The following is a 20,917-nucleotide window of genomic DNA, read 5'->3' as shown; positions in this document are numbered from 1 at the left end:
TCTCTGCTACATTTAATGGCAGAAATGTCCTTCCCTATCACACCAGTGTACCGTCACCGTCACTTAAAGTAAACAGAACCATGATCATTTCCATTGGTGTGGAGGCTGAGTCATCTGTGATTATGAAATGCAGGCCGTACTGAAGAAGATGGCCGAGGTGACTTGGACCAGGACCACCACAGTTTATCCTCTAGTTTTTTTCATGAAACAAAAATGGTGTTCACAACTGTAGGGCTTCAATCTGCAATAAGCAATTATGCAGTGTTTCCTCTATGTTGATTTGGTAGTGGCGCCACCCCACGGTTTAATTTTCTTCCCCCACGGTATCAGAAATGGGGCAGACGTACAATAGTCGCAGTTGCTTTTCAAAATTCATTGTGCAGACCTGTTGTAGATTCTCCAAATATACAGCTCAATGACAACTGAAAATAATGCCTCATTGTGTGTGAATAGAGGAATAGAGGGGTGGTTCGGACAGGCCTGCCCCCACTGCTTAAAAAAATCCTAGAGGAAACACTGTTATGAATAGAAAGAGGTGAGTTTTGTGTGTATTCCTGTTTGATTGAATGACTGTCGATTGCTAATGAGTCATGTTTGCACATGTATTATTCAATCATATTGTGGATAGTTAAATAATCTGGACATTTGTGCCCCTGCCCAGTTTCAAAAGGCTTATATAAGTGATGAGAGCACACACCCCTGAGGAAACCCTGCGAGTGATGACAAGCAATCACCCCAACTCTGAGCTCTGTTAGTTAATCAGTCAGGAATATTGTCCACCCTAGTATGTTAGTAGCCTACTTCCTTGGAAAATTAAGTCGCTGCTGGAAGTGGTTTTGGTGGGTGGCTAGTAGGTGGTACTCATCCCTCTGGCCATCAATCTCAATACTTCAGTGCTGTGACAGGGACACTGTGCTGAGATGCCATCCTTCGGATGAGATGTTAAACCGAGGTCCTCATTTTGTACAATGGCCGCCGTGTGACTAAGGCCAATGGCACTTATTGCAAAGAGTAAGGAATTCCATAGTGTCCTGGCTAAATTCCCAACCTGACTTATTCAATCTTGCCCCCTAATCTTCACCCAGTGTAATTGACTCATTCATTCCCAAACTGCCCTCCTCAAGTTGGTGAGTAGTGTGCATTCTGGCGCATAATGGCTGCCGTGCATAACCCAGGTGGGTGCTACACATGGTGGTGCTGGTTAGTAAGGTTCCCCTTCACTGTAAACACTCTGGGTGTCTTGATAAAGTGCTACATAAATGTGCTACATAAAAATAAGCTGTTGTTAGTGAGGTTCCCCTTCACTATAAACACTCTGGGTGTCTTGATAAAGTGCTACATAAATGTAAGCTGCTGTTATTATGGTATTATAATCAAGGCCAAAGTTGTTAAGAAGCTTATCTACTCAAATGTGTGGTTGACCAACATTAGCAGAGCTATTATTAGCAGATGAAAAAAATAAACAAATAAAATCCTTGGACAAGATCCATTGGGACATTTAGAACTTAAACATTTTTTACAAGTTGCCTTTCACATAAAAGGCACAGTCATAAGGTAGAAGACTGAACAAATCACTGAATTGGACAGTAACTTGTGTGAGAATTTACTCAACCTTTGTTCAGCAAGTGTTCAAAATTTGTTTTCAAGGTCCAAATTAATAATAATAAATACTGCCTGTATTTCTGTGAACATAAATCCACTCAGGGAAGGATCCATTCAGAACACACTATAAAAAAATGTTTTAAACTCTAAAGCCTACTCTCAATATTTTAACTTTGAGAAATGAGAAAAAGCTTTAGAATATTTGTTTACTGCAAATCCATTCTGACTACATGTAATAGATTAATAATGTGCATGTTAAACACGAGGCAGTACTTTTTTATTGGATATACTGTATGCAAGTACAATATTGAGAGTAGACTTTACAGTTTGAAACATTCTAGTATTCTGAATGGATCTTTCTCTGGGTGGTGTTGTTGCCTAGCTTAGAAATCTAGGCTCGCCAGGCTAGTTGTTGCCTGGTCAATCATGTTCCTGTTTGATGGGAATTTGTCCAGTAGAGGGCAGTATGGAGCTCTCAACAGAACACCCAGCTTTTCTCCATAATTAAATGGAGTTGCTCCTACAAGGGCCCGACCTAACCCACCTGTTTGTGCCATCTGCCTAAGCTCATCCTGTCAGTGTCCCCCAGCCAACACCTCATTACGGAGTCTGACGCCGCTCTCTCGACTTGCACGAGTCTCTTTCTTGAGAGGTTTGCTGTAGTGGTTGCAACACTCCGCAATAGAGCAGCATGGACATTGGACAATCAAGACACACCGATCTGTAATGGGCATATATATTGTTTTAAATATAAAAGCAACATAGGACATAGTACAGAGCTCAGTTGCAACACGCATACTTTTTTTAACCACTGTGATCTTATTGTATTCTCAATAAATGTGCATTCATGCATGTCTGTATTGTGAGATAAAAGTGGATGATACCTTACAAGCTGAATGTATCGAGCCCCCTAGCTGAGCTATACCACCTGTTGAGACTCATAGAGGAGAGTGAGTGAGTGTGTGTGGTGGGTTGGCGTGTAAAAATAACTCCACAATAACTCAGACATAATACACGTATCAAATTCAGCTAGTTCTTTCATTAAGTCTTGGTGTAACCCTGTCTATAGTAATATGAGTGGTGTTATGGAAGGTAAACATGATTACAGCTTAGGAGCTGGCTGGATGGAGCGCTGAGAGGGAGCTGACAGCACAGAGCGCAAGCGGACCTGATGGCTCAACTCCTCGGGGAACAGCAAGATATAATAACACTGCTCTTTCCCCATCACCGCAAAGATCTGAATCAGCCAGCCCTGCACTCCCTCTCTGTGTGTCTGTGGGAGGGAGAGAAGGTGAAAGTGTGTGTGTGTGTGTGTGTGTGTGTGTGTGTGTGTGTGTGTGTGTGTGTGTGTGTGTGTGTGTGTGTGTGTGTATGTATGTAGTGTGTGTGTGGTGTGTGCGCTCGCGCGCCCATCTGCTCCAGCTCGGGGCCACGTGAACGTGACACTTGACGTTCGGGCACCTCTCCTGTGTGGCTCTAAGGTCACGTTTCATGTCAGCGAGTGCCAGGGAACATGAGTCAGGCCACTCACAGAGAGCCACTCAGCCCCCAAAGTCTGGCCCGCGGTGCGGCCACCGCAGAGGGGAGGCTGCAGGGAGACATGGCATGAGACTAATGGGGTCACTTTTAAATGGCCTCTCAAGAACCTGGGTCATTTAATAACCCCCCGCCCCTCGCCTCTACACACACACACACTTCATATAAGTTCATCTCTTCCGCTCAACAAACACCATCAAACAACGACCCCTGTTTTTTTATGTATCACTTTTGATTATAGACATGTTTTATATCAAATAATTACAAAACAGTCACAGGAAGAAGAGACAAAATATAAATGCATTCACAGTCTACAATCAAAAGTTAAACCTCTGCAGAAGTTGTCTTTGTCACTGGATAGTGCAGTTGTATACAAAGTAGTAGTGTTGTGGGTGCAAAAATGACTTTGTATAGTGTCATATACATCTGTCTCCATAAGACTAGTGGGAAAACAGGTCTGTCTTAGTCATTTGGCTCCTGGTTCCCATGGCTACAGTTGTCAAGGGCTATCTGGCACCGCAGGGTGAAATGTGCTTTAGCTCAGAATGGAATCAGCTGGATAGGACACTGGCGGCGTCCGCTGTGAAACCAGAGACGCCTTTCCTTTTCCCTCCTGTAGTTGTGTATCAATGGTATTAAGGCACTCCTAAGTGACCTGCAAGTCTGGCAAACCACTCAGTACAGGGACATCTTTGTGTCGAGTATGTCTCAAAATGACTGCTTTTAAGAGAAGGCCAAACACGTCAAATGTGCTTTCATCTCCATTTTGCCTTCTTTCTCTCATGTCCTAGCCCTTAACTGTCAATTGTCTTTTCTCATACTCTCTCCATAGGATCCACTTTTATTGCCATACAGGAGTCATTTCTGGAAATGTGTCATCACCGCTACAGAGTCTTCCTCTCAAATACAATAACACCTTGTGCTCAAGAGCAGATCTCTGAAGCAGTGAGGAGAGACAGTTACACTGGCAGAGAGCACATCCTGCTGGTCTCTCATCACACAAGATGGCTCTTGTCATTCCCAAACGCCCACTGAAGGGATTCAGCCAAAACCAATCATCTCCTCACGTAAGTGGCCGCATTGTCTTGGGGACGTGGGCCACCTGCTGAATCTCACTTTTATCCCAAAATCATCAGCTCCTGTAATCTAACATTCAGCAATTCTGTTAGCATGTGAAAACATTAGCCCAAGGTTTCAGGGCAGGAATGTATATTATCCACAACGTTTTTTTTAATGCCTTAATGGTGTCATGTGGCGTCAATGCTTTTCTGATGGAAAAAAAGCTCTGTTGGTACCCTTAAGCGATAAATAGCCTCCAAACCAAGTTGTCCTATCATGCATACTAATATCCAGGCCCTTTTCAGTTCTATTTGCAGGATTAGATGGTGAGGGGGAGAGTATTTGGGGCACGAGCCACGCATCAGTGAGGGGCCCCATCTCTGTGCGCACAGCAGCAGAGGGTTGCACAAGTCTCCCATGTCCTCTGGGCACACTCCTGCTGCGCACTCCCCCAGGGCGCTCGTTCGATGTGACAACTCGGCTCGCCAGCCCAAAAATCTCCTTTTGATTTAGGACGCGGCAGATGCTCCAGCTCCAGAAGCATTCTCCAGCGCTGCAATGCAGGGCGCCCCCGCAGCCATCGGGGGAATCTGAGCAGGCCTAGATGCTTCCCGGTACCAGCTGTGGGGCCCATAAGTCTTTGCCGTTCTGGGGGATTGATGGGTGAAAGGTGGGGGGCATCTGAGAAGCAACACATTTCCGTGTGGATCCTACCCCCGGGGTTTCACGGCGGGTTGGGCCTGTTGGAAACACAGATGAGCGGGAGGGAGCCATGATCAAACAGCTTATACGGCAGCGAGCCTTTAGAAGTCCACACGTCCGTTTTTGGGTCGTAACACTCGAAGCAGTCGGAGTCTTCGATGGCGTCGTGGCTGTTGAGAAATCGACCGCCGGTGACGTAGAGCTTGTTGTTGATGACGGTCGCCGAGTGGTGCATCCTTCTCTCGCGCATGTTCTCACACTTCACAAACTTGTTGGCCTTGGTGTCGTAGGCGATGACCCGTCTGGTGTAGCCTTGGGGAAAGGAATGGCACCTGTTCAATTCTCTGATGATTGCCCCACTTCACATTTCCACCATCTCTATGACAACTCACAAACTCCGTTTAACTGTTTAACTTTAACTGACCTGAATTTCTGAGTTCTACTACTGAAATACGTAGATATGTTACAGTATGAGATATACTGATGGAAAGCTAAGCTCACCTCCAACAATGTATATTTTGTCTTCTATCACAGCAGCAGGTGCACACACGTTCTTAACTGTCCTGGTCTCCAGCCTTGACCAATGATTGCGAGAGATATGATAGACCTTTAAGAGATCAGATTATTTAATCACCATTATTTATTACCACATTTTCATACAAACTGATGGATACACTTCTCTTAGTATTTTATCACAATTTAGTAACATCCTGAATATCACTTTATATACAAAATAGGAGAGATTTGATATGCGCCCCTCTGAATATTTCAAGTTCTAAGTTTAAATCTGATTTAATTCAGCAGGTCATCATCTCCTCATAGCATTATGATTACCTGAAGTCCAGAACTCAAGTCAGTCAGTCAAACAATTTACTATATAACTATAGACACATAAATTCTTTCCACTGTGCATCCTTTGAATATTTGGCTTAGCTGCATGTCATTCTCCCTGCATGCTATTTTGAACACACATAACATAACACTATTTGTTTATTTATTTATTTACAATGCCTGGTATCCCTTTAGGATTTTCTTTACCTGAATCAATCGGACTGGGTTCTGCATAGCATCCTCCCCTCCAAATACGTAGATTCGCTGGTCATTGGCAGCCACGGCTGGGTGCAGTACAGGTGTTGGCATAGGTGCCATGGCCTCCCATTGGTTGAACATGCTGTTGTACCGTTCCACTGTGTTGGAGATCTGCTTGTCTGCTCCAATGCCCCCAAGAGCAAAGATGAAGTGCAGGTAGGAGACGCTCTGATGGGCGTAGCGTGCTTCCAACATGGGCTCGGCAGTGCGCCACTGGTTGGTTTTCAGCGACAGTGTGTACACAGTGGCGCTGACTGCACTGTCGCCGGACGCAAGGCTGAGGCTAAGTCCGCCCACCACGTACAAGATGCTGTGAATGCACACGTACGCCGCCTTGTAGAGCCGCAGCGGCAGCTTGGCCAGCCACTGCCAGCGCTGAGTTCGCTCGTCGTAGAGCAGAGCCTCGCGAGAGGTCTGCTCGTTGTTCTTGCGGCCGCCGACTACGACCAGAGTCTCGTGGCAGGTGTAGCGGCGAGGCGTCGTCCAGAGTGGCTTGAGCTCACCCATGCACTTGGTGCTGACCGAGAACATGAGCCGGCGCACCGACTCGATGATCTCCGTGCACAGCGTAGACGACTGCACAAGGGGGTCGTTGGCTATGAACTGGAAGAGGTAAGTCGGGTGAATGTAGCGGAGGCGCACCTTCTTGAAGAGGTCGTGGATGGCGCCTCGGCGCGAGAACGGGTCGTGGTGGATCCACGCCAGCAGCGTCTCGAACACCTGCTCCTCCTCGGCGCAGAGCCGGTCGTCCTCCAGGTAGCACATGAGCTCTGGCAGGGAGAGCTCGCAGAAGTCCTCCGACGCCGCCACGTCAGAGAAGCTCCGCACCGCCATCTCCTTGGCCCGATCGCGCAAGCTGTCACAGTGCAGGATCTCCGAGAGTCGGATCATGCTCAGGCAGTTGTCCGGGTTGAGCTGCCCTTGCAAGAACACAGAGCATGCCTCGAACAGGCGTCCGTATTGCAACATTGATGCCGCCTGCATCAGTGGCAGAACAAGCTCCATAGAGATGGTGATGGAGCCAGTATAGATGTAGTCCACAATGCCACTCAGGACCTCTGACGAGATGCCCTTCAGGTCCACGCGAGCCTGGTTGCTCTCTCGGAAGTTGCTACAGAACATGGCACGGAAATAGGGGCTGCTGGAAACCAAGACGTTACGATGGCAAGGGATCTCCTGGTCTTCTGTGCATAGAAGTACATCTGTAAAGATCTGGTCATGGCGAAGACTGTTCAGTTGACTTAGCAGGTGTGTTGGCAGCTCCGGGTCCTTGAAAGGAAAAACCTCGAGAGATGAAGTAGCCATTCTGTAAAGGGAGAAGAATGTTCCCACATTATTCTTTGTTTACTGCCCTAGACTGGAGTAACTCAATCCTGCTCTTGATTCTCTTTTCCTGCTCTACCACTTCTGAATGAGCAGCGCTACTCTTGATTACCTAAAGAACACCCGTTTAGCTGATGTGTGGTAGACCAGTGAAAAATAGAAGAAATGGTTATTGCATTTTCCAATCCTTTTCAGAAAGTGATAATACACTTGGATACACTTTGGGTAATACTATCGAGGAATAAAGTCTAAACTCATTTTACAGCTGTATACCCTGAGGGTGTACCCAAGCTTTCTTCCTCTCAAGGGACATTCATGTTAAATACTCCAGTCTGAACCTACAATTACAACGAGGATAAATACCTCAGTATAGCGCATTACAATTTGGGAAATTTAATAATATTGTTTGCCATCATGTCGCGACCAATATGGGCTACAAGATATGCTTGTCGCTCTCACCCTCATATCCTCTGGTCTAGTTGTTTCAACCTCTGCCCTGCTGTGACATTGACCTTGATATGAGGACCAGTGACACCATACACAGCTTTCTATTTTCACACTCTCATAAATCACCATGATGAATTTGTGTAGTGCTTGGCCAGTTTCCCCTCATCAGAGCCATCTTTATCAAAACAGTTATGTCACATCCCAGCTGTCCGCCCCTACCCTCCCTGTTTGGTTGGTTTGCCCTTGACTGCTTATGTTCGTTTAGACTGGGGCATGTCATAGGGCTATTATCAACACTAAGTCGTCTAATCACCCCAGAGACAGCTACTGATTTTACTCCACCCTGGATCACTGGGGCCACCCCCTGCTGTTATTCCAGGCGGTTAATCATTATCATTTATTAATAACTACCAGTGCTGCCACAGATGGTGACTGATGGTATTCCCCAGTCAGATGAAGGCATTCAATGGTCAAATAATAACTTCGCTGAAAACCGAATTCATCAAATTCCATTTTTGGATTCCCAATGTAAAACTGATTCGAACTATACAAACCTAAAACGTTTTAGTGTATTCTTTCAAATGCAAAGGGTAAAAAAGGGCTAAAAAAAGGGCTATCTTAAAACTTGAGCATATAAATTGTATGTGTACACATCAATTGTATCATTTTAGACATAAAAAGCAGACTGATAATCGATCATTGTCAAGAAAATAATGGTGAAAATTCCTCTGAAATGTCTGACATCATTGCCCTTGTGACCTGGCACAAATACAGACAGGTGGAACAGCATGAAGCAAATTAAAAAGTTCAATAATGCATTTTCAGAAAACTATTCAGTCTAGAGGCAAAAATGACTTTCATTGATCTGCTCTGTTCCTGACAAGAAAGAGGCAACACTCTCTGAGTCAATAAGCAAGTGTCAGCCGTTAACCCAGCCTGCTCCAATAGAACATGTTCTCTTACCTATCCGTCTGCTCTCCCTTTCCCGCTGAACAAACTTCAGCCAGTTCGCCCCCTCAATCACTCACGGATCAGCTGAGAAAGAACCGCCGCATTTCCCACTGATGCTTTGCTCCTGGACCACTGGTAACGATTGCTGGAAGTGCGCGTGGAGAAAGTTGGGCTCTTTGATTCGGACCATGAGGCCGCTGTGTACATTCCAGCTGCTAAGAATAGTCCACTGGGTTGCGGGTGGTGGGGGTGAGCAAGGGAATGCTCTCTGTGTGTTTACTATGGCTGGGATGCAGCAACACTGGCATAATTGCCACGGCAGGGGCGGCATGAGGTGGTGGCGGTTGAGAGGTCTGCTGACACCCCTTGGCGGGACTCTGTAACCCAGGAAGAAGGGTAAATATAGCCCAGTGCTGAAGGGTTGGCTGAGTCGGGTGGACAGCTGAACCCCAAGGCCTGGTTACCTTGTTTTGCCTACAGGAGGGGCGGAAAGAGGACACACCCCCTTCCCTTTTGGGTAGCTATTGTGCACCTGCCCTATCCTCCCTCTTTGCTTCAGCACCATTGTTGAGTTGAGAGATTACTGGTACCCTGATCTGTAAAAAAATTAAAAACTAAGCTCTGGTCTTTTTCCTAATGTTCTATTGGAGCAGGCTGGGTTAACGGCTGACGCTTGCTTTCCTACCCAAGAGAAATCTTTGAGATGAAGTGAAAGAAAATCATTTCTAGCCACAGTCATCATGGAGTAGGCTACTGTAGATAAGGACCCGGCCTGCCATGAGATTAGTTCTGATCAATAATTATTAGCACCACTTAAGGTTGGTGTGTGCTTCGGTATGAAACTTTTTTTCCAAAACAAACATTTATTGGGAAATCTCAGTCCCCATCCAAAACTGTGCTAAAGCAGATAATGACCCTCGACAAACTTGAGGTGAAATTAGGCAAGGCTGTCCCTGCAGGTTACAACCGTTACTTGGGGAAATAGCCGAATTATGCAGCCTATGAATAAAATATCTGTTGTATTCTCATTCAGAATCAGGTGTTGACAAAAATAAAACAGCTCAGTTGTGTAAACCAGTGTTTTTCAACCTTTTTTGTGCCACGGCACACTTTTGACACTTAAAATGTCCCACGGCACACTAACATCCTGTGTGAAGAAAAAATAAACATACCATAGCCTAAAATGTCAAATAATACACAGATATGGCCTTATTATGGCTTCTATGCAAGACCTGCTCAATAAAACAAGCGCCCTCTGTTTCATTTGTAGGTGACTATATCTAATTTAATTGTTGTTATGAACTGGATATGTAATGATTCGTTGAATACTGGATATGGGGCCCCTGTTGTACAATGCCTGCATACCACAAATAGTGCAATCATACAATCAATGAGAGCATGTGGTTATAAATTCTTTGATGCAACAGTTGGTTTTCTGGACCAGTGAGTGACATTTGGGTAATTTTCTGCGGCACACCTGATGATCTCTCACGGCACACTAGTGTGCCCCGGCACAGTGGTTGAAAAACACTGGTGTAAACTGCACTCCCATCCTCAGTCCCTTAGAAGACCAGCTGGGATATTTTGTGTTGTCCCGAGGCACTGAAAGTGAAGACGAATTACTGTCATGTTTGCTTTGACGCAGGAGGAAAGGAAAGAAGATATGCATCTGTACAGATTGAATATCACTGCAGCATAGGGATGTGATGTCAGCTAACCAGTTATTGGCTTGGCAAAAGGACCTCTGACATGGGGACTGCAACCCAACACTATACGTATTGGCCACCCGCAGCAGTGGCATGCACTGTTATCTTTATGCTGAACTTGACCCTCATCTTTCCCCTCCAAGAATTTCATGGCAAATATAAACGCTACATAAATTTTGTGTCACTACATCTTCATAAAGTCTATGTCTGTCAACATAGTATCAGCACTATTTAGGCCTACTCATGATAAAAAAAGCAAAGGAATTTAATTAAGGGGTGATAGCTAAAGAAAATGGCATCAGTATAGTCTTGACATAGATGTTCAGTGATAACTTCAGAAATAAGCTAATTGTAAGGGTCTAGCCTAGGCTTCTGTAACTCTGGGCATAAAACTTTTTCAACAAAGAGACATGTAACCTAACTCAATTTTGAGAACATTATCATTTCGCATAGCACTGTTGCCTAACAACTTCCTATCTCTAAATAATCGACGCTGCATTGTTACTGTAGCCTATTAGTGGCCCACACATGTAGTAAAATGCCTTTAAAGGCTACCATCACAGCTAATCATATTCTTACCTCCTAACCCACTGGGGACCTGTCAGTCAAGAGTGGTCAGTCACGCCTAGAACGGAAGTGACGAACATTGCCGAGAGCGTGACGAACGGTCGCTCGAAAATACAACAAGGAAGTGGACATTTATAGGAAAGGGGTAAATAATATTCGGATAGAGGCGAATTCGAACTTTTAAATTGCTCTCAAACCTTATTTTAATTATCGGGGGGTATAGTCACCTTGGACTTACCCAAAAGCCCGTTGAATCCATTTACATAACCGTGGATCCAGATTAGCAATGAATACAGACGTGGAATTTCACATCAGACAAAATTATCCGTGGAACAAGCTACCAGCAAATGTCAAACAGGTACAGTCCGTTCATAAATGTCGTATTGGTAACGTTACGGGTAAAGAGCATCTGTCAAAGCCCCCTCTCCCAAGCATTTATGTTAACATTTGCTTGACAGTGCAGCTGTGCGGCTGAGGTGATTTCACCAACCGCATCAGCATTTCGCATGATTCATTCATCCTAAAGCCAAGGCAGAAAAACGCATACTAGAATTCCTTTGCAATGGCCCTTTATTTTTTATCGGCTAGCCACTTGGTTAGCCGGTTAAATAAATAGCTAATAAAGGCAGGTTACATTGAGTAGCAAGCTAGGTAGCTAACATACATACACCATAACTGCAAGTTGCAGTCCTGCGTCTTTCAGAAGAAAAAACAGAAATCGACTTTTTTTCAGGAAATGTGCAATTGCTGACGGCCGATGAAATCCCACCACGTCAAATCCGATTGTGAGGCTCAGTAGCTAGCTAAATTTGCCACCGTAGCCCTCACCCTCAGTGAAATACTCAACATTAAGCCAAGTTACCTGTATTGGTACAGTAGAGATTTTGTTTTTTGACAGCGGCACATAAAAGTGCTTTACAACTAATCTTTTCATGATCTTGAATGAATCCTTGGAAAATAACTGAATGTTATTGTCTTCTGATTTTACAGAGCCTTGGAAATTCCCAGAGGGAATACGAGAAACATGTACTTCTGTACAGCATCCGTAACCAGTTACGATTCCGCAATAACCTAGGTGAGAATGTCGCTTACCCAGGTGTACACAGTTTACTTGTGCACTGTAACCGTAATATGTTTTTCGCATAGGTCTAGATGCACATTGTGGAATGCAAAATGTTGAATGGCATGAATAATCTGAACACCCGCTCTCGTACAATTTCAGTGCGGCATGTGAAAAAGGATGAACGGAAGTATTATGAAGAGCTGCTGAAGTACAGTCGTGATCACCTGATGCTGTACCCTTACCACCTGTCTGACATCATGGTGAAGGGCCTGAGGGTCACGCCCTTCTCCTACTATATCGGCATCATGGAGGTACCACACTTCTCCACGCTGTCAAGTTATTTATTTTTTAGTTTTGTTTTACATTACATTTAGCAGACACTTCTTGACCAAAGTGACTTACATATGTCAGCTATATTACAAGGGATCACATTGTCCTCGGAGCAACTTGGGGTTAAGTGCCTTGCTCAAGGGCACAACGGTGGAAGCCGGGAATTGAACCAACAACTTTCAGGCTACGGCACACTAGCCCAGCTCCTTAACCACTACACTACCACCTATTATATAATTATATTAAACATTATACAATGCAAATGTTTTCTGGACAAATTAAAAAATATTTTGGCATCACCCATCGTTTCCCAACCTTGGGGTCGGGACCCCATATGGGGTTGCCTGAAATTCAAATGGGGTCGGCTGAGGTAGTGGGTATCTTTAGTAGTGGGTGTCTTTATCCATGACCAGTACATGACATAAAAAATATACAGACATTAAATGAAAAAAAAAAACATGATATCCAAGTTAAAGCTGCAGTTGGCAAGATTTTTTTTTTATCATATTCACTGAAAACAACACTATGCTCCAACAGAACAAAATAAATCAGCCGGTTTTAGGAAAAAAAAAACGCACTTCTACCTCCACTTAGAGCCTGTTATCTGTTTTGCAAAAATCCACAGCTCCCGGTTCTTCTGGTCCAATCAGAGCAGGGCTGTGTGAGATCTGACTGTCAATTAAAGTCTGGTGCTAGCCTGGAAAATCCAGACCCTGGTAATCTAGAAAGATTAAGGGTCTGGCCACGAACAATGTAATGGCCCAACTCGAGGGGCTGCAACAAGCATGCATTTAAAAATCTCACTGCACGCAATTGGATAACACTAGACCATGTTTACTCTGAATGATTTCGGACTTCGACACAATCGGATAACACTACGACTAATGTGTTCTGTCCTCCAACGTTGCAGCGCTGTCTTCATCAGTTTAGCTGGTTCCCCGGGATATCGGGGTAAAAGTAACGTGCATCATTGCTCATTGCCAGAGTGTCTCGCAGAGACAATTCCATTGTGCTCTCATGAGACCTGGATTTCCAGGGTAGTCTGGTGCGCACTGACGAGCACAAACTTAATGAGAGGGTGCTCTGTGGTAGTGTGGGAGGGGCATGAGAGTTGTAAACATTCAACATTTTGGCTAGGTCCCCTCAAACTGTCAGACTTGCCAACTGCAGCTTTAAGTAACAAATCGGATCTTGCATTACAATCTAGCTACATAAAAATAAACTTAAACAGCCTGTATGAGATCTTTGATGGACGTCAATCGTTGTGATGCTTGATCAACGTCCAAACAAAGTAGCAAAACAACCAGGCACGTAAAGTTAGCCGAATATATAAATAAGCTCGCTAGGACATTTGGGGAAAATTAAAGTACCGCCCTCGACTGGATGTTACAGCAGACATGCGCTCTCTCTCACAACATGCTCTGAAGGATTGGGGTTGCCAACGTTTTGCAACATCAAAATAGGGTCACCTAGGCCATTTTGAAAAGAGACTTTTAGTTAGTTATTAACTGTTAGTATGCACACAACTTGCCGTACTTGTTCCTAGCTAACTTTGTCTGATCCAGTGGATGCTGGAAATACTTTGATGTATGAAACACCTTTTTCGGTCTGGTCAGGTCATGGGTCATGAGTCATACCTGTTTGGTTGGTTTATATTGGGTGTCTAAGGGCTGGTATATTTGTTCTCCTTTGGTTATTTGAAAAGGCTGATCAGAGATAAAGGTTCCCAGTGTGTTGGTTTTGCTCTGCCAAAATGCTGCTGTTATTCTGGGGCCAGACTTTGGACTCCGGACATGTGATCTAGTGTTGCACCTTGAAGAATATGTCCTTGTTACTGTCTCTGACACTGATTTGCTAGAACGTGTACTGTTGCATTTTGAAGGAACACAGTTTGACTTGGGAGGTTCCAAAATAAGTCTTGTACCTAAGTCTTGTACCTACCGTACATTCGCAATGTGCAAATTTACTAAAAGACATCACATGATTATTGTTATTATTACATGATTACAAAATAATTTGTGTTTCATCACAGCAAATATGGTTTAAAAATATTTTATGAGGCAAAATATGGTCCAGCTATGTTAGTCAAAAGTATTATATATGAAATGTCAATAGACACTTAAATAAGCATATATAATAAAATATAATTTTTGTTTTGTTTTGTAACAACATGATTTTGTTTTTCTTTAAATTTAGTGCACATTACACATAGGCTATGTTCTTTTTGATTATATTATGTGTAGCACTCTTCTCCTTGTAGTTTGTGGATGGCGGAAGAATATAAAGATGTTGTATTGTAAAGGGCTTTAAAGTGCAGTGTCCTCTGTACTGAAGGCTTTTAATGAAAATGTCCCTTTGGCTCTTTTGGAGGCTCTTGTGGTGGTACTAAAGAAAAGGTCTCTCCGTTTGAGTGCCAAGATGGATTTGCATGTGAGATACAAATGCCCATTCCCCTCTGTCTCCCTCCAAAGGCATGGCGGTAGATTTATGTAGTGTCTGTGCTCAACCGGCAAAGGTGTTTGAATGTGCTGTTTTTGCAACCCTCTCCAGGATATCATGAACTGTGAGAAGAGTTACGACTCCCTGCCCAACTTCACTGCAGCCGACTGTAAGTCAGCACACTTAAGCTTTAGTTTCGCATCAGCTTGTACAGACATTCCAATTCACACAGTTCACTCTTATTCTCAGTGCCCGTATGATAGTGTACACACACACACACACACACACACACACACACAGTATACACACACATACACACACAGTATATACACACACACACACACAGTATATATACACACACACACACACACACAGTATATACACACACACACACACAGTATATACACACACACACACACACACACACAGTATATACACACACACACACAGTATACACACACACACACACACACACACACAGTATACACACACAGTGATAGTACACACACACACTATTACTATTTTTCATGGATGTTGCAAATTGTTTCATTGCACCAGAGGGATTATTTGAGTAGTCTATCTATAGAAGAGTGGTGGGGGATTTTTGTTGTGTCACTCTCAAATTCAATTTTGTTAGATTTTAAATGAATGAACGGTAGCAGAGCATGAATCATTTTGTGTGTGTGTGTGTGTGTGTGAAGTGCGTGCGTGCGTAGTGCGTGCGTGTGTGCTTTTCTCAAATTACCGGTACTTTTTGTGAAAAGCTGTGTTCAGATAACTGGACACAAGACACATCCCAAGGTCGTTGTTCTGTAATGAATATTAGAAGGGCTCAGCTATGGACATGCTGTTGATAAGTTTTAGTCATGCTGATGGCATTGATAACATCACTCCCTCTATATGTGATATGTGTGTTTAAATGACATGGGAGTAAGGTGATGTGAAGGTTTAGAGAAGTTTATGGATCTGTTCCTGGTGTGAGGGCAGATCTTATGGAAAGACCAAGCCCTTTCAGGAGCTCAGGGCCATATGTTAGTCCACTAGTGCCAGAATACCCTGCTGTGGTCAGGGCACTGAGGGCATTCAGGCCAGTGGGCGTGGGAGGTACGAGGGCTGAAGGTGTCTAGCATTCTATGTCCCCTGCTCTCTCTCTCTCTCTCTCTCTCTCTCTCTCTCTCTCTCTCTCTCTGTGTGTCTCTGTCTCTATGTGTGAAGGTAGGTCATGCGTGAATGTGAAAGATAGCTTTTGTTTCCCTTTTTTGTGGGGTGTAAGTGTGGGTGTATGCATGCATGAATGCGTAAGCTAGTGTGTGTTTTATGCTGTGTCTGTTTGTGATCGTGTGTATGCGCGCATGGTCATCATTTCTGATCTCTCTATGAAAGGTGGGGATCTCTCTGCTGTAAGCCCAGTGGGTTTAGCACCATGACTTCCCTGGCACAAAGCCTAGAGGTCAACACCCACACACACTAGGGTGTGTACTGGTCCATTTGTGTTTCATCAAGGCAGAGAAAACGGTGTGAATGTGTGTTTGAGAGACAGAGCGCGTGTATTTGAGAAGATGCCCCCCTCAACACACACACACACACACACACACACACACACACACGTCTTATTCTTGTAACCAAGGTTAGAGCTGTCACACATGGCAGCCATTCTTATGAATTGTAAAACAATACCAAGAGAATTTATAAATGTGTGTGTGTGTGTGTGTGTGTGTGTGTGTGTGTGTGTGCACATGCTAATGTGCAATTGGCAGTAGGACTTTGTTCCTGCATAAAACAACTGTATGTTAATTGAAAACCTGTTAAACTTAATATACTTAAAATACTTATGTCTGAAAAGGAAATATAAATATTCAGGATTTTTGGGGTGTTTTTGCCATAATTATATTAACAGTTTAGCTTGAAAATGGGATCTATTAAGTTTTGTTTTTCACCCAATATTTGAAGGCAATCCTTTCTATCTCAGCTTTTAACTCATGGCCATTGAAACACTGATGTTATTTCTTAATTTCATTCGTTACTTTTTCTTTTGCAGGTCTTAGGCTCATGGGAATTGGTAGGAACCAGTATATCGACCTGATGAACCAGTGCAGGTCCTCCAAAGTAAGGAAAGCGTTTATTATTAAAAACCAAAGTTTTCCCCATGCTATTGCCAAATCAGCATCGACAGTTACTATAGCAACATGCTAGCCAGAGTCTCTGAAGACATTTTGAGTATTGTGTCTGATCTCTTGCCAAGAACATATCAAGTGAAAAGGCTTTGTGTTTGTAAGCATGTGTTTTGAGGGTGCCTTGCTTTCCCCCCCTTCATCCAAAACAGTGTTTGTCTCTCCCGTGCAGAAATTCTTCCGCAGGAAAACGGCGCGTGACCTCCTGCCTGCCAAACCCGTGGAGATTACGGTGGAGCCGTGGTGGGTGGTGCAGACTGGCTACATCACCGAGGACGATATCAGGGTACGAGCACCTGGAGTCCCTGTTATAGCTCACAGAGCTTGGCACTAGTGTAATGTGAATCAACTTGTTCACAGAGTGCGGAAGCTGGAGCAGCTGGAGCTTTTTTTAAAAAAAATTTTAAAGTATATTTTTGGGGCTTTTTTGCCTTTATTTGGACAGGACAGTGGACAGTGGAGAGTGAGACAGGAAGCAAGTGGGGGAGAGAGATGGGGTGGGATCGGGAAATTAACGCAGGTCGGTCTCGACCCCGGGTCCCCATGGGCACTCAGACCCGTATATGGTACGGGCGCTGTAGCCTGCTGCGCCACAGCGCCCCCCACAGCTGGGGTTTTCTTGAACATTGGGAGGTTTTTGTTTGTACATTTTGTGATTCTGAATATTGGTTTACTTTTTTCTTCAGGGTTTTCTTGTTGCTTATAATTTTCTCATTCTGCAAAGTGATGTTAATGTGAATTGTGAAACCTAAAAGCAACATTTAATTTTAAAATGAAACCTTTTCATTGCAAACTTTTTGTATTACTAGAGCCGGTATGATGTTCCTCACCTTTCATTTGAATATGTTTGAAAGTGGAACTGTTTGGAAGTGGAAGTTAAATGAACAAAACAAAAATGTTATTTGATTAAATCAAATGCATGTTGACCAAGCTTTCCATTGTGGACACTTTGAAGAAAACAATGTTTTCATCATATTATTTACATATGTATTGAGTATTTGAGTATTTTTTCTCAAAATTGTTGTGGCTCCAACATTGTTATACAGTAGTATCGTTTAATGGAGATATTTCCACTCTTGTTACCTTATGATATAAGTAATTTCCACTTTTGTTACTTTATGACATGATGCCCGTTGAGGTGATATAACCTTGCAGAGATAATGGCAACCGTACGAGACAGGTTTGGTACTTGATTGACATTCCTTTTGTTCATAATAGAGCAATAACTGTAATAGCCGCAATCATTGGGTTCAATTCCCAATGAAGACTATTAGTGATGAGAATCTACCCTCTACCCTGCTGAAATCTATTGAGGATCATCTTTGTAGGACTAAAAGTGATGGGAAATTAGCTAAGAACGGTCAAAGACCATTATCTCTGAGAGTACATGGCCTTTTAGAGATGCTTTTAAAGGGCTCTATCTGTCACTAGAGGGGCAGGCCAGTGTTGAGGTTAGTGTGGTGTCTTATCCCTGGACTTGGATGCTGTTCGCATAATAAATAAAGAAGTAAAGGGAAATAAAAGCAGTGGATGGATTTAAAAAAAATAAAACTTTCTTTGCTATGTGACCGAGTAAAAATTGCTGGTCATTTTCTGTTCATTTTCCGGGGCGGGTGATTGATCTAGCTCATATATTCTGTGTTGTTTTTGAGATTGAAGGCATCTGTGCAATGTGTGTTTGATTGCAGATCTGCTCGACGGCTGAGAAGAAGGCCATAGATAAGATGATTGATTCGGGTCCCCAGCTTGCTGGCTCGATGGAGTACAATGTCGTTCTGAGTAAGTGTTCTCTGTCTGCCCTTGAAGGACCACCTGGCAGCTCCCTGACTGAAAGCACAAGCAGCGTAGGAGAGGCTCTGATGGCCTCTGTTTGCAGCAGTCCAGGGGAGAGTTCGGATTAGACCTCTGAAATGCTCTAGCCTCAGTTCACCTCAGGAGTTCTGAGGCAGCTTGTTGTATGATCTGGAGTCAGCCTTAAGAAACTCAGTTACAGGCCTGTCAGAAAGATTTCGATAGCTGAGGTGAAAATAGATTAGATACAGTAGATGAAGTTATTTAAAGGCACCCTTAAGAGTTTTTTTTTACCTTAACATAACGTTTCCAAAATCATTTTGATGGCACATAACCTCATAACATGACCAATGGCACTTCTGGCCTGAGCGGCCCTCTATAGGCGATTACCGACCTAGCAACTTTCTGTGTTGGGGGAGGAACACTGCTAACCTGACTCGTTCCGCCTAGCTCCACTCACATCCATCTGGGATCGGTTCCGTTGAGAGTGATTTCGGCACGAGATTGTATGGTAGAGCCAATCAGGACGCAGGGCGGGAGTTTCATAGATGTGACGTAGCGTAGAAGCGACTGTGAGACTGTTCTCAGCGTCACAGGTTGGCTTCGATGTGAGTGGTTGAAGTTGCACGTCAATAGATGACGGACAAGTGGCTTATCCAATCTTATGCAAGGATTTTTTAATAAGGCCCAGCCTTCTGAAGCACCACTCCAATGGATCGATCCCAGATGGATGAGTGGAGCTAGGCGGAACGAAATTCATCTGGCGAGAGTCAGGTTGGAACACTGCCCCCACATCTGAAATCGAAATACAGGAATTCTGAGATCTCTTTCTACAGACTGCTGTCGGTGCATTGCCTCTATATTATATCTGAGTTATGTTCATACTTTGTTGCAAAAGACGCATATTTAATTTGTTTATTATTGCGTTTCTCAACTGTGGAGGGACCCCGAGAGCAAATCTTCGTTAGTGCTGCTTCAATATGTTTTAGTCACTTGTTTTAGTCTCACATATGTTCTACCACCAAAACAGTATGTCAAGTGAGATTTTTGTAAAAAATGTTTTAAATCTCATGTCTCCATGTCCTCTTGTCCGTGTTGTAGGCCTGTACAACCGTGGCTACATCTACCTGGATGTGCCCATATCAGATGACAGCTGTATATCAGGTGCAGTGTGCCATTTTACCCCCTCTCATCTTTGTTTGTGCCTATTTCTCTTATCCCTCTCTCTCTCTCTCTCTCTCTCTCTCTCTCTCTCTCTCTCTCTCTCCCTCTCTCTCTCTCTCCATCTCTCCATCTCTCTATCCTGGGCCATTTTCTACCCTCCTCACAAACACCCGGTTATTTTGCCTCTGTTTACCAACTGCAGGGCTGTGTGGTGTCTGTGGGTGCGGTGGGGGTGCGGTGTTGTGGGGGGGGGGGGGGGGGGCTGTGTGGTGTCTGTGGGTGCGGTGGGGGTGCGGTGGGGGTGCGGTGTTGTGGGGGGGGGGGCAGCGTGGAGCAGCGTTGGGGAGGCTGGGTGGCGTAATGGGGCCTCTGTGGAGTGTGCTGATCTGAAGGGGATAATGGGATGATCGCAAATCCATTTATGGGGCAGCAGAGAAAACATTGTGAGAGGGCTGTCATTACAACAAGGCTGTTTTTGCAAGTGATTATTCTCCACGTTTATGACTCCCATTCAGCTCGGACTTCTCTTCGCTCTCTCCATCTGCTCTCTTTCTCTCTTTCTCTCTTTCTCTTTTTCTTCCACTGTGTCTTCTGCACTCCATCCTCTTTCCTTCCTCTCTCAATCATGGCTCTGATCCATTTTTGTAGTGCCCCCACTCGAAGGGTTTGTGATGAACCGGGTGCAGGGAGATTATTTTGAGACTCTTCTCTACAAAATCTTTGTGTCCATCGATGAGCAGACCAACGTCTCCGAGGTGAGCTTCAATACGCAACATTTTTGAGTATATATAGTGTTACAGCAAAGCAGACTGAATAATAATTTATAATCTATCAATTTGTTTAAAAAAAAATTGTATTCTCTGCTTCCCATTTCAGCTTGCCAATGTTCTTGAGATTGACTTGGGCCTTGTGAAGGTAAGTTTTGAAATGAGCAAAAGTACCCCCCCCGTCCCCCCCGTCCCCCCCCGTCCCCCCCT

The 20,917-nt window shown here is 44.1% G+C and overlaps 2 protein-coding genes across 4 annotated transcripts in view; one reads left to right on the top strand and one right to left on the bottom strand.

Annotated features, from left to right (window-relative positions):
• Positions 1–3,341: 3,341 nt before the first annotated feature.
• On the bottom strand, positions 3,342–8,844 carry klhl38a (kelch-like family member 38a). Its single transcript, XM_042077161.1, has 4 exons — positions 8,722–8,844; positions 5,938–7,294; positions 5,401–5,506; positions 3,342–5,211 (listed from the first exon to the last, which is right to left on the bottom strand). Exons 2-4 carry the CDS (start codon positions 7,291–7,293, stop codon positions 4,922–4,924), a joined length of 1,752 nt encoding a protein of 583 aa, XP_041933095.1. The 5' UTR covers position 7,294; positions 8,722–8,844; the 3' UTR covers positions 3,342–4,921.
• Positions 8,845–11,076: 2,232 nt separating this feature from the next.
• fam91a1 (family with sequence similarity 91 member A1) overlaps positions 11,077–20,917 on the top strand; it is a 29,362-nt gene continuing 19,521 nt past the window's right edge. For all 3 annotated transcript variants that reach the window (XM_042077139.1, XM_042077138.1, XM_042077140.1), the window contains exons 1-10: positions 11,077–11,340; positions 11,973–12,057; positions 12,205–12,356; positions 14,926–14,983; positions 16,853–16,920; positions 17,158–17,271; positions 18,674–18,764; positions 19,878–19,940; positions 20,589–20,695; positions 20,817–20,855. In XM_042077139.1, the coding sequence (XP_041933073.1) occupies positions 11,269–11,340; positions 11,973–12,057; positions 12,205–12,356; positions 14,926–14,983; positions 16,853–16,920; positions 17,158–17,271; positions 18,674–18,764; positions 19,878–19,940; positions 20,589–20,695; positions 20,817–20,855 (849 nt within the window). In that variant the 5' untranslated portion in view covers positions 11,077–11,268. The remainder of the gene's footprint in view (positions 11,341–11,972; positions 12,058–12,204; positions 12,357–14,925; positions 14,984–16,852; positions 16,921–17,157; positions 17,272–18,673; positions 18,765–19,877; positions 19,941–20,588; positions 20,696–20,816; positions 20,856–20,917) is intronic.

Source organism: Alosa sapidissima, chromosome 21 (assembly GCF_018492685.1).
Source record: "Alosa sapidissima isolate fAloSap1 chromosome 21, fAloSap1.pri, whole genome shotgun sequence".
Lineage (NCBI taxonomy): Eukaryota > Metazoa > Chordata > Actinopteri > Clupeiformes > Clupeidae > Alosa > Alosa sapidissima.
Note: the sequence above shows the minus strand (reverse complement) of the source record. Positions and strands in the feature narration are given on the sequence as shown.

What these genes read in the sequence shown, in the direction of transcription:
- klhl38a (XM_042077161.1), bottom strand. Translation starts at nt 7,293, where the DNA reads ATGGCTACTTCATCTCTCGAGGTTTTTCCTTTCAAGGACCCGGAGCTG. An exon ending in ACCCAGTCCGATTGATTCAG is followed by an intron (nt 5,507 to 5,937) that starts GTAAAGAAAATC and finishes GATCTCTTAAAG; the next exon opens with GTCTATCATATCTCTCGCAA. An exon ending in CAAAATATACATTGTTGGAG is followed by an intron (nt 5,212 to 5,400) that starts GTGAGCTTAGCT and finishes CCTTTCCCCAAG; the next exon opens with GCTACACCAGACGGGTCATC.